The sequence below is a fragment of the Petromyzon marinus genome, chromosome 3, assembly GCF_048934315.1.
Source record: "Petromyzon marinus isolate PM22_M1 ecotype Great Lakes invasive population chromosome 3, UKy_Petmar_22M1.pri1.0, whole genome shotgun sequence".
NCBI lineage: Eukaryota > Metazoa > Chordata > Hyperoartia > Petromyzontiformes > Petromyzontidae > Petromyzon > Petromyzon marinus.
Window position 1 is genome coordinate 24,486,742 of NC_133669.1, and position 12,540 is coordinate 24,499,281.

At 58.2% G+C, this 12,540-nt stretch overlaps 1 protein-coding gene across 2 annotated transcripts in view; it reads left to right on the plus strand.

The window, feature by feature from the left end:
- Positions 1-12,540, plus strand: part of LOC116958305 (nucleolar protein 4-like) — a 372,491-nt gene that overhangs the window by 334,582 nt on the left and 25,369 nt on the right. For both annotated transcript variants that reach the window (XM_032980855.2, XM_076071964.1), the window contains exon 8: positions 4,790-4,981. In XM_032980855.2, coding sequence (XP_032836746.2) covers positions 4,790-4,981 — 192 coding nt within the window. The remainder of the gene's footprint in view (positions 1-4,789; positions 4,982-12,540) is intronic.

The window sequence follows — 12,540 nt, forward strand, 5'->3', positions numbered from 1 at the left end:
CTGGCGTGCGCGTCGCACGCCAGCTACGCCGCAGGACGCCTCCACAAACACTTTAGCACAAAACGGCCGGGCGGAAATTTTCACTTTCCCACTCTCTCGGAGCGAGCTCCGAGCGGCGGCGGCGGCGATTCGCGGCGCGGGCGACAGCATCGGCTGCAGCCCCCGGGAGCCGCGCGGCGGAAATTAGAAAGGAGCTGCATCGTCGCGGGATGGGTGGCGAGAGAGAGGGGGGGGGGGGAGAGATGGGGGTGGAGGGGGAGGAGAGCGGGTGGCTGGGCCGGGGGCGGCCGGGGAGGGTGGGGGGAGTTGCTGCTGCGGACGAGCGAGGAGACGACAGCGTGGGGATTGAGGGGGGAGAGGAGATGGAGGGGCGGGGGGTGGAGGGGGTGAGGTGGCAAGGAGGGGCGGGGAGGTGGTGGTGGTGGTTTTAGAGGCACAAAGGAAAAATGTTTTTTTTTTTTTTACACCAGCCGTCTATCACCCTTATCAGTGAGGAAGGCTGGCAAATTATTGGGATGGAAATGAGCCGCGTGGCCTCCGCCGCCGCCGCCGTGCCATCTCTCCGCGCGCCCATCGAACGTGGCTTAATTGTGTCGCTGCTCCGCACGCATCAGGGGAGCCGTGCGGTAATCTGCCCCTCGCTCGCCCGCTCCCCTCTTCCACTGTCGCCGCCTCCGCTCTCTCCTCTCGTTAAACGGGGAGCTTAATTTAAATAAAGTGTTATCTGCAGCTACCTGTGGTCTTTTCTTAGCCTTGGCCGCACGCCACACCGGACGCGACCCGGGATAATTATTTATTTTCAACGTTTATTTTTTTCTTAAATTTATTTTACGCTTTTTTCTCACAATTAATTCAGCTTTGGGAATGTTTCATTTCGTTCCGTGATTAGAGCCACGCTTTTAGTGCCATTAATTTCTTGGTAAAGCGGGCGTTGATTTCCTTGCGCGGCTTCATTAACGCGTTCAATTCACCGTCCATTCACCGGCCGAGAACGCAGAGAGATTTATTACCCCGCGTGAAAGCAAGGACCTTGGCTTTGCTGTGGTTAAACGGGGGAAGTTGCACGCGCTTTAAAAGCCACGCGTTCACAGTTTCATTGCGCACACTCCCCAGCGAATTAAAGATTATGGAGCCACGTATGGAAACGCCTTCACGGTAGCAGATGAATGCGCAGTCACTCAGCGCTGCCCGTGGATTCACACACTCGCCGGAGGACACCACTGCAAGTTGTGTACATGACACCATCGTCATCATGTTTTACCCACTGCTGGGTGGGGGCCTCCTTGGTCGCCGCATCGCGTGGCGCTTTAAGATGCACTTCTGTGGCCGTCTGGAACGCTCTTCCTTCCGATATTAAATCACCCTAGATTGAAAAGTAATTTCTTTACAACTGCTGTTTGTGCTTAGTTTGTTGTCCTTCCCCAGCACCTCCGATTAGCGCGGTTGGCTACGTACGGTGCGAAAAAACTTCACCATCTCTCAGTTTCGCCAAGCAAGGATCTGTCTCACGACTCTAACTTCTGCATGCAAGACACTTTCATTGCCCCATCTCCACAGTGGACGTTCTATTGTTATTGTTTTCGTTTTTATCCGTGGCGCGTTCCCTCCTGGCTGAGTCTCCTTTGCTATTCTCGCGATCTTCGGCCATCGTCTCTTCCAGCGCCGTGCCCAGCCCCAAGCCCACGTAACGTTCTTAGCAGTCGCTACGATGTCTCCAACTTGCGTACTGGACAATGCTAGAGGCTAATTAACGCCGTGCGTGCGTGTGCGTAGCAGCGTCCCGTAACCGCTGTTTAGTCGGGGCTTTGTTTAGCACCCAGTGCCAGGAAAATGCAAAAGGGTGTTATTCTTCGGGAAAAATGGAAGGAACCGGAAAGAGAGGAAGACCTCATAGACAGGGGTGGAGCCACAGGGGGGGCTGGAAGGGGGGCTTAGCCCCCCCTGAAATTTTGGGAAAGTCGGTAATCGGGATAACCGGATATCCGGCTGCTGCAAAATGCTGCAGGCTGTCACCTTGTGTGCTGCCCTGCAGGCTGCCACCTTGTGTGCTGCCCTGCAGGCTGCCACTCCGTGCTGCCCTGCAGACTGCCACCTTGTGCTGCCCTGCAGGCTGCCACCTTGTGCTGCCCTGCAGGCTACCACCTCGTGCTGCCCTGCAGGCTGCCACCTTGTGTGCTGCCCTGCAGGCTGCCACTCCGTGCTGCCCTGCAGACTGCCACCTTGTGCTGCCCTGCAGGCTTCCACCTTGTGCTGCCCTGCAGGCTACCACCTCGTGCTGCCCTGCAGGCTACCACCTTGTGTGCTGCCCTGCAGGCTGCCACCTCGTGCTGCCCTGCAGGCTGCCACCTTGTGCTGCCCTGCAGGCTGCCACCTTGTGCTGCCCTGCAGGCTGCCACCTTGTGCTGCCCTGCAGGCTGCCACCTTGTGTGCTGCCCTGCAGGCTGCCACCTTGTGCTGCCCTGCAGGCTGCCACCTTGTGCTGCCCTGCAGGCTGCCACCTTGTGTGCTGCCCTGCAGGCTGCCACTCCGTGCTGCCCTGCAGGGTGCCACCTTGTGTGCTGCCCTGCAGGCTGCCACCTTGTGTGCTGCCCTGCAGGCTACCACCTTGTGTGCTGCCCTGCAGGCTACCACCTTGTGTGCTGCCCTGCAGGCTGCCACCTTGTGCTGCTGCCCTGCAGGCTGCCACCTTGTGCTGCTGCCCTGCAGGCTGCCACCTTGTTTGCTGCCCTGCAGGCTGCCACCTTGTGCTGCCCTGCAGGCTGCCACCTTGTGTGCTGCCCTGCAGGCTGCTACCTCGTGCTGCCCTGCAGGCTGCCACCTTGGGCTGCCCTGCAGGCTGCCACCTTGTGTGCTGCCCTGCAGGCTGCCACCTTGTGTGCTGCCCTGCAGGCTGCTTGAGCGGCAGCCTTTCGAACTTATCGAACTTATCGGCCACATCAGCGGCTCCGACCTATTAATAAACTCCGCGTTCAAATCCAATAAAATGTGTTTTATACATTTGTGGCGCCCATTGTAAAACATAAACACACTGAATATCTCAGGATATTGACGTCAGCCCCCCCCCCCAAAGTAAAAATCCTGGCTCCACCCCTGCTCACAGAGGACGTCTTGACGACGACATCAGAAGAGCTCGGTGCCAGAAAGATGTGGCCACTGTTTGAGCAAATTGGCACAAGGCAGAGGAAAGCGGAAATAAATGACGAAATGTGCAGTGGACACCTTAGGGCCTCTCCGCCCCCCATGGATCGCGACGATTACGTTGATGTTTAGCCGCCGCTCCGGTGTTGGTGCCGTCCACCCCCGTGGCACTTGCGGCGCGGCAGTCGGCCCGTCCCGCTGGGCCGCCTTCAGTCGTTTTCTCAAACATCGCCTGAATCCTCCCGCCGTGGCACAGCAGAGACGCGTCTCAAAACTTCCCGCGAGGGTGCGGGGGGCGGGGGGTCTGGATATTTCAAGCTTGATAGAGGTTTTACATTTTTTTTTGGGTTAGATCGCGTAAAATGTATAAATGTGTCGTTAAAACCCGCCACCACCCGACACAGCCATCTAGTGAGGGTTGTCACGTAAACAGAACGTGGCCAGTTCGTCACTAGTACAGCACTAGTGTATAGTGTAGTGTATAGTGTATAATGTAGTGTATAGTGTAGTATACTAGTACAGCACACCGGTGTGTTGGAGAGCCAAGCCACAACATTTACAATCTGAGTACGACGTTTCGCAGGTAATTACAACCAGCTTCATCAGGCGACAGCCAGATTTGTGTAGAAGTCTTAATTGTTTCGTTCCTTATATAGAGGCGTAGATGTGGTGACCACGCTTCTGCGCTCTTGCGCAAGTGGGGCGGGGTGGGGGGGGATTAATGAGTCAACGTACTAAAAAAAAAACCTCTTATGGATGATATTGGTCGCGAAAGCCTACGTGTTAAACTATTTCAAGCTTGTTCAATCGGGCCCAATATTAATAGAAAAATAAAGCCTTAATTGTATCTCCTCTGGTAAATATCAATAAAATACCAATTCTTGGGGGTCTCAAGGGGGGGAGATGGCCCCCCATGTCCCCCCCCCCCCACCCCCCCGATCCGCCACCGCTCCGCCGGAAGCCCGCACCGAGCGACCCTGTCTGCCGCGTGCGTGCCGGTCCTCGTATCTGCACGCGCGCCGCTTAATTGGGGTACGGTCCAATTAACGTAATTAGCACAAGATGTCGGGCTGGGAGCCGCGTCGGCGGGCGTGCGGGAGGGCGTGCGGGAGGGCGTGCGGGAGGGCGTGCGGGAGGACGTGCGGGAGGACGGCGCCGTCGCCGCACCCAGCGACGATGAACCTCGTGGAGGGCGCCCCACTTTGCACCGTCCGCAGAGATCAGCAAAACAAATAATCGTCGTCCTCGTCGGCCCAGGGTCAATCCACTGCTGGATGAAGGCTCCCCCCTGCTTTGCCCTCATCTCTCACGGTCCTGCGATGCCAAAAAAAATCCGAGCGGCCTGCGTCGGAGCTGATTCCATCTCCACAGTGGATGTCCCCTTGGGCGCGTTCCCTCCTTCAGCTGTCAAATCATAATGACAATGATAGTCCTTAGCCAGGAGAGCATCTGAGTCTCAAGGCTCTTTTTGAGGAGGGTCCCGCTATATTGTGGGCGCTGCAGTGGCTAGGAGGACGTCGTGTGTTCGATCCCGAACCCCCCACGCCTGCTGTATATTTGAGTTTGCGTGTCTCTCCCTCCCTGTGGTCGCGTGGATTTTCCTGGCGCGAGGCTAAGCGTTGCGGGGTTGCTCTGCTTGCCACCGCCACAGATGTTCGTCCGTCTCTTTGTGGACGAGAACCTGGACCGCATGGTGCCCATCTCCAAGCAGCCCAAGGAGAAGGTGCAGGCCATCCTTGAGTCGTGCCACCGCCAGTTCCCCGAGTTTCAGGAGCGAGCCCGCAAGCGCATCCGCACCTACCTCAAGTCGTGCCGCCGTCTACGCAAGAACGGCCTCGAGCTGGTGAGCGCGCCGACTCGCGATTCCTCCGCTGCCCTCTCCGCTCGTTTGCTTTCCCCTTTACAGCGAGTGCCCGCTGGTGGTTCAACGTACCCCTGTCACTGCCGCCGGTGCATACGGCCCAGGATTTTGTTTCGCATTGCCCATGGCCACGTTCTGAGCGTGGTCGGTGCGCTGCCCCGTGCACGGTTGGGAGGAGGAGGAGGAGGAGGAGGAGGAGGCGTGCCAGCGCTCCACAAGGCCTCAGGATGTCGCAATTCAGTAGCTAATCAACCTTAATTTTAACATCTGATCGGTTGCTTTATATCGGCCCCACGGGAAGATGAAAAAAAGCCGATGAATTCGGGCCCAGTCTGATCAGTGTTTGGCGTCAACCCGTGTGTGGATGCCTGCCAAACGTTTGTGTGTGTAGTGTGTTCCACGGAGGCAGACACTTCTAACTTGGAGGCAATACGTTTATTACACAGCCCAACGGGGCTAACCACGTAAACATACACTCTAGAGCCTAATAGGGTACTTTAGCGGGGTAACTACATAACCGGGTCAGTCAGTAACGGCCTGACTGACCCACGATGCCAAGCAGAGACGGAAGATTGAAGAGACGTAGCATCGAGGGTTGATTCCAGAGAACAGCCCCGTTCGGTTCACAAGACCCCCTTCTTATCCCCTGAGCGTGGCTGTGCTCCGCCCTTGGCCACGCCCCCTTCGAGATCTTCCCAGAAGGTTCTGGGACCTCACATTACATGTCCCCTCGGTCCCCGTCCAGCCCCCATCCTTATCCTCTCCTGGTCACGTGCCCTCTCGGGTTCACCCAGCCTGTCCCGTATGCCATACATACTCTGGTGACAGAGAGAGGCCCTAAGACGCACAGTTACAGTCTTCTCACAGTGGCTAGTGCTAACACCACAGTGACTCAATATACTTCACTACGTAGGCACTCTCGACCCTCAAACTACTTTCGTGTCCCGCCATGAAGGACAGAATATCCGTAGGTTGGGAGCCACTGGCCTCGACAATATAATTGTGCAGTAAAAAGTTTATATTACAATTAACATCACTGTAAAGCAGTGTCATACCCAGCTTGGCCCATCTAGGTCACACACTAGGTTCCAGCGTTGAGAGTTAAACCAGTTTGATTTCGTTAACAAGCGACGAACAATCTTTGCCGAACGTAGGAAATATTTTCCTCTCGTGCGGCTCAAGAGGGCTCTTGACATGACCCCCTGACGCCACCTTCTGGGGGCCATGCAGTGGGACACGGGGCGGTGCGCTGCCGCAAATCTGCAAGAGCTGCGAATGGAAACGTCTCCGTCTCATCGAGCAACAGCGGTCGCAACGGTTGTAAAATAATCGGCAGGACGGAGAGAAAATTAATCTTCAGCAATGGGCAGTTCTGCCACGTGCTGGCCCAGCAGGCCCCAGTCTGCCCCGTCCGACACTGCCCGCGGACTCATTTCTCATGCTGGCAGCAGAGAGGCGGGAAGAGCCGAGGGGTTGTTCACCATTTACCCCATCGCCATGTGCAATCTGCAAATCGATTCCCTGCTCTGTAAGCCGGTCAGCCGCTGGGCACACGGGCACGGCGCGAGGCGCGGAAGCGTTGAGTCGGTGGCGGTGGGTCGGGCAAGCCCGCTGGGAAGTGAACCTTGGGATTGCGAGCGGAAAGCGAAGCGTGGGATTGCGAGGCCTGGGGACTTGTGAGCGGAATCGCAGCGGCAGGCACAATCTCATCCGCCGGAATGTGAACATTTCAGGAGACGATGACACGTTCGTATATATTTTTTTCACGCGATTCAAAATTAATAAACGTCAATACAGGAAAGAATATCAAGATTTACACGCAAGTGAATATACAAACGACGGGCGCTGCGCTCATCGAAACAAATCCTTTAAACGAGCCTCACCAGTGAGTAGGTAAATAAATAATAAATGGCGAATAATAATCGTGAGGCCCGTTGAGCCAGCTGCACGGCCTACATTTAAATCGCTCGCCCCCACCGTGCATATCAATGCGTCTTCAAAGAGCCGGCACTGGCGGAAGGTTGGCCCCTCGAGGTGGGGGAGGTGGGGGGGGTGATGGGTGGGGGAAGGGTGGGGCTGGGGGCGGGGCACGGTTTTTCAAGTCCTGCTCCTGGACGGACAGGATCTATGAAGTGCCCCCCCCCCCTAGGAAGCTGTATCGTGGCTTCTCACCCCCCCACAACCCCCACCTCGACCCCCACCTCGACCACCACCGCCACCGCCACCCCAACCGCCACCCCCACTGCCACTGTGCTGCCATGAAACGCAACGAAGGGCCCAAGTCATCATCAATATGGGGGCAGCCCGGGTTTAGCGTCGGCGGGGGAGCCGGGCGTAGACCAACCGAGCGACAGATAAGGGTTACCCAAGCAGCGCGGGGGTAGGGGGGGGGCTCCAGATTCATTAAACAAAACGGGCGCATCAAAACGCCAGTCCCAACTTCAAATCCTAATCAAACATAACGAGATAATTAACATAAAAAGCCAATTAATCTCTCACATCTCTATCTAGCCCGCATCTCATGTCATCTCGCTCAACATCTACACGTGTGTTTACATTCCTCTAATCTCGCCACATCTACATCTCACCGGGCTTTTATAATTCACGCTTCGGGGCCCCCGATGGCAGGTTGGGGTGGTGGGTGGGGGGCGAGGCACCACACATCTGGGGTAGGGGCCAGGTGGAGGAGTGCAGCTGAGGGCCAAAACAACGGCGGCGCCGTGGAACAAACGGCGGTGGCGCGTGGGTGGGGCGGTGGGTGGGGGTTGGTGGGTGGGGGGGGTGGTGATAAACAACAACGGCATCCCAGGGAAACAAGGCAATGAGGGCGGCCACCCTCACCGCTTTACTTGGCCGTGCGCTGCACACGCCCAGCGCCGCTCGATGAGACTCGGCACGGAGCGGTCGCCGTTGTTGTTGTCGTCGTCGTTGTTGTTGTTGTTGTCGTCGTTGTTGTTTATTGTTGTGGGTTCGATCCCGAGCATGACGCCTGCTGTGTATTTGGAGATTGCATGTTCGCTCTCTCGCTCTCTCTCTCTTGCTTCCTGTGGCCGCGTGGATTTCTCTCCGAGTCCTCCGGTTTTTCCCTCCACATTGAGAAACGTTGCTTTAAATTGCCTACGCGATAAGCCACTGCGTTGTCGAGCAATCGTTTGTGGTCGCTTCTGAAAAAGAGCTACCTTCTCCCACTTATACGGTTACAGGGCTTTACTTTATATTTTTTTTTCGCTTGCTCTCTTTGTCCCTTCCCTTCGGAAATCAATCTTTTTTGTCGGCAAATGCCTTAATGGGGCAACCTTTAAAGGAAACGCTAAAATGTCTGAAGCCGGCGCTCCACGGGCGTTAGTTTCTCCCTGCGCGCTAGCACGACGCCACGGTTTTGTCGGTCGTGACCGAAAGAAAAACCTCCGCTCGATTGCAAACTTGGCAAGCGCGCCCTCGCTCCCATCCCCGCCGGCGGTGACGACGATGACATCCGGCGGCTCGCGGGGGGCCGCCGTGGGGGGTAACGAAGCGACCCCCCCCCCACGGCGTTGCGCCACCGCCGCCGTCGTCGCTAGAGAAAGGTTTTGCTGCTCGCGGGTCACCGACAGGTGTGGCGGTGGGACTCCTGGGACGAGGTGGAGGTGGGGGTGGGGGGGGATACGACCGAAAGGTTTTTTTCGTTTTTGCGTCGTGCAGATTTGACGCGGTCGGTGTTTCGACCGCGAGGAGGGGGGGCGCGGGGGGGGGGGGGGGGTGGGCGACTCTGCCCTTTGGAGGAGGCGCGAACAAAACAAAAAAACCGCGCCCGCCGCTTTAATTGCCCCGCGCTCATCGCGCCCATTGTGCGAATTTTTGAGGACGCAGACGGGGTGACTTCATCCGCGCCCGCACTTGCGGGTTGTGCCCACTGGCGATTAGTCATGGCAGATTCAATTTCTCCTCGCGTCCGGCCAGACAGCGCAGCGGAGCGGTGGCGCAGCGGGCAGCGCGCACCGTGCCACGAACCCCCGTGAGCGTTTTCTGAGCCGGTACTGGCTGCACAATGCTCCACCGTGTGCACCAACCCACACCGACTAGCGTGGTGAAGTGTGGCCACACACGAGCAGGAGCAAATGAGTAACCTATCGACGGTGTCCTACCTGACACCTCGTGCAATTGTTTTAATTCCAGCGATGTGAACATATTTTTAGGGGGAGCTTCCGGGAGAAACGGGCTCCATTACTGTCTACCGGGCCTCAAACAATGGAAAGTACAGGGTGGTGCGATGGCACGGTGATTTGGGCACTACGCTTACGAACTCAGCAACCTGGGTTCAATTCACAGCCATGGCTGTTAACATTGGTGGCGAGTGACATCTGAACTGGTCCCCGGGTCCCTTCACCAACCCGCGCTGAGCAGCGTGGTGAAGTATGGTCTACCTGTACTGGGGGGCCGAGCCAGAGCACAGCCGAGCCATGGCAAGAAACACGGCCCTCTGTGCCCGCGTCACCCCGAGCACGTCGGCAAGGAAACCCGGCCACTTTAAAGCAGAAATAAAAACCCAGACCACATCGAATTCTGCGTCTTCATCTGTATTTTCTTTCCGTATTCCCTCCGCGTGTTCAGCTTCGTCCGGGCCACCCCTTCACCCCCACCAGCCCCATTACCACCCCCCCCCCCCCCCGGATCGGCGAGACCTGGCCGTCGAGTCGGCCCGTGGAGATCGCGCCGCTCCGGCGTGCCGCTCGCGGACGGCCAGGGTGCCGCGCCTCTCCCATGGTTCTCGTTATGTCCCTTAAGCTGCCGGGTCGGCAAGCGCCCACGGCTGGAATGACAAATGCATCTCCACTCGCCAACTGTCACCCAATTTGTCCTTCCAGTAGCCGCACGTGATGGGGAGGAGGGAGGGGTGGATTGATATTTTTTTTGCCTTTTCATTCAATAATCAACAACTCGGGCTGAGACCATCAAAGAGGAGCCCCGCGCAAAGGTTCCGCGCGGATCACGGAGCCGGCGTTCGGTTTTCATCATTTCCTCCGGCTTCAGTGTCTGCCCGGAGGCCTGAGCTCCGAGAGGGTGGTGCCGGAGAGATGGCGCTGACAAGCCGCGTGTGATACCGTTGGGGGTGGGTGGCCGCCACTGGTCCAACTCCGCGTTCCTCTCAATGTCAGGCGCGACGGTTGACGCCCCGGCTAACCGCCTCTTCATTTGAGTTTTTTCTTTTTTTTCTCCGCGAACAGCAGGGGTGGGGGGGGGGGGCGGGTTGTTGAGAATCGCCTTTGACCAAAATCATCCGGAGCGTGCCAGGGTCCCGTCAGATCTCTCGACGCTAAGCGGGGGGGGGGGTAGGTGGGGGGGGGGTGAGCCTGGATAGCGCTCGGATGGCGGGTGGGAAGAGTTTGGGTGGGGAAGCGACAGTGTCACCATGCACTGAGAAGAGCCTTGCCCCCTTGCTGCTGCTGCCGCCGCCGCCGCCGCTCCGTAGCGGGCAGCAGAGAGCAATGCAGCGAACCTCCGTTTGCCCCTGTACACAGGTACAGACAGCAAGCGCTTGCTGTCTGTACACAGGTACAGACAGCAAGCGCTTGCTGTCTGTACACAGGTACAGACAGCAAGCGCTTGCTGTCTGTACACAGGTACAGAGAGCAAGCGCTTGCCACGTGCTGTGCGCGGCTTCCGCGCCACGGCGCCGTGTGCACGTGCAGGGGCCGCACCGCCGCTCGCCATTGTTGCCACTGCTTTGTAATAAAACGTCTCACCTGCGCGCACGCCGCAGCGGGGATATCAAATGGCACGACCTGGTTACACCGGTATCTAGGGGCAACGGCCACAGCGGCAGGTGGTCAACAAAGCCAACGGCGTAATCTCCTCGCCACGAGGGAAGCGGCAACAGCAGCAGCAGGAGGAGGAGGAGGGAGGAGGCGGCACGGGTACCGGGGGAGCGGCGCCGGCGGGAGGGGTGGGGGTGTGGAAGGCCGAGCCGCCCGCCCGCCCGCCCAGAGATGTTGGAAGGCAGTGGGGGTAGCTGGGGAGGGGGGTTGAGGCGGGCGGTGGAGGAGGAGAAGAGTCCGGCGCGCCGTGCGGCACGGCGCGCCGGACGGGGACGGAGAGACCGGCCCGGGCGCACGTGTGCGCGCGATCCTCTTACAATTCGGGGGTTTTTCGCGCCCACGCTATCTGGGCGGACCTGTTGGGCTAAAGAGGAGCGCCAGAATAAGAGCGCCCCCACCCCCCCCAGCGATTCCCCACTCCCGCACAGATCCCACGCTGTGCCGTTCCTTGAGCGAACGCCACCAAAGCGTTAACGATCGTAGTCATTTTGGCAGCTTTATTGCATTGAGTGCCGTGGACGAAATCACACCCGAAATGCGCCGTCAGATCCGGGAGGCTAAGCAGGGTTGGGCCTGGACAGTGCTTGGATGGGCGACAGTCGTGCGTGAAGCAGATTGCTGTTGTAGGCTGCGGCTGATGCTGCGGGGCTACACGGTGTGCAGCAGAGGGCAGAGCGCCAACATTGAATGTTGTACTTCTACGCTCCCACGTCAACGCTCCCCGCCGTCACCAGTCCCATGTTGACCAGCGCGGCGAAGTATGGTCAAATATCCCCACAAGGCACGTACGGTCCTGGGGGTAGGCCCTCGCATCTAGCAGCCGGCCTGACGCTCGCGTTGCTCCGACGGTACGCGCCGAGTCAAATCGCCAAAACATTGTTCGCTCCGCGTATTTGGTCGTTTGCAACAATCCGTACGATTAATCGTCGGATGGCTGCTCATGCCATGGGGAGGCACCTGGTCTCTCCCTCTGGGATGCAGTCGGTGGCAGCGCCCAGCGGCAGCAGCGGTAGCGGCGGCCGCTCTGTGTTGTGATAGATTCCGCGGAGCGCCGCTCGGTCGATGGCTGGGCGACAATTAAATTTTTTGCGACGCCGCTGCACTTCCGTGGCTCCGCGGCTGCGTATCGACGTGTCGGGGGAAGGTGCGAGCCGTGGCAAATCTCTTTTCGTTTAAAGGCCACTGAGCAGCAATCAACCGGGACGCGGAGTTGCGAGAGATTGGAACGTGCGGCGTGCGCCCCGCTCGCATGCAATCGGAGTTGTCGTTATTGCTGTGGCGGAGTCGTATCTCCTCCTTTGAAGCGAACGTCCCATTATCACACGGGGGCCGGCTGTGCTCAGATTCTCTTTTACAATCTGCTTCGACTCTGGGGCCCCTTCTGTCGTCACATTCACTGTCCACATCTCTCGCTCCACCGCGTCCCTCCCATCTCGCCGCGGCTGACCCAGCTGCCCTGCACCTGTGGCATCTCCTTAGCTCTTCTCCTCGCACCTTCTTTGTCTCTTCTCAACACGTGCTTAAAACCATCTGAGTCTCGCCTCCCTCTCACAGCCTCAGTGACCAAGGCTCTACGTGCGTTGAACTTCATTCGCACCGTACGTAGCCAGCCGTGCTAATCGGAGGTGCGGGGGAAGGACAGATATTCCCAACATCTCCGCATTCTCATCTCTGTGCTGTCAAGCATCTTTCTTTCCTCCTAAATGCCCGCATCTCAGCACCATCTGTCAGGCGCTGGTCCCGCCA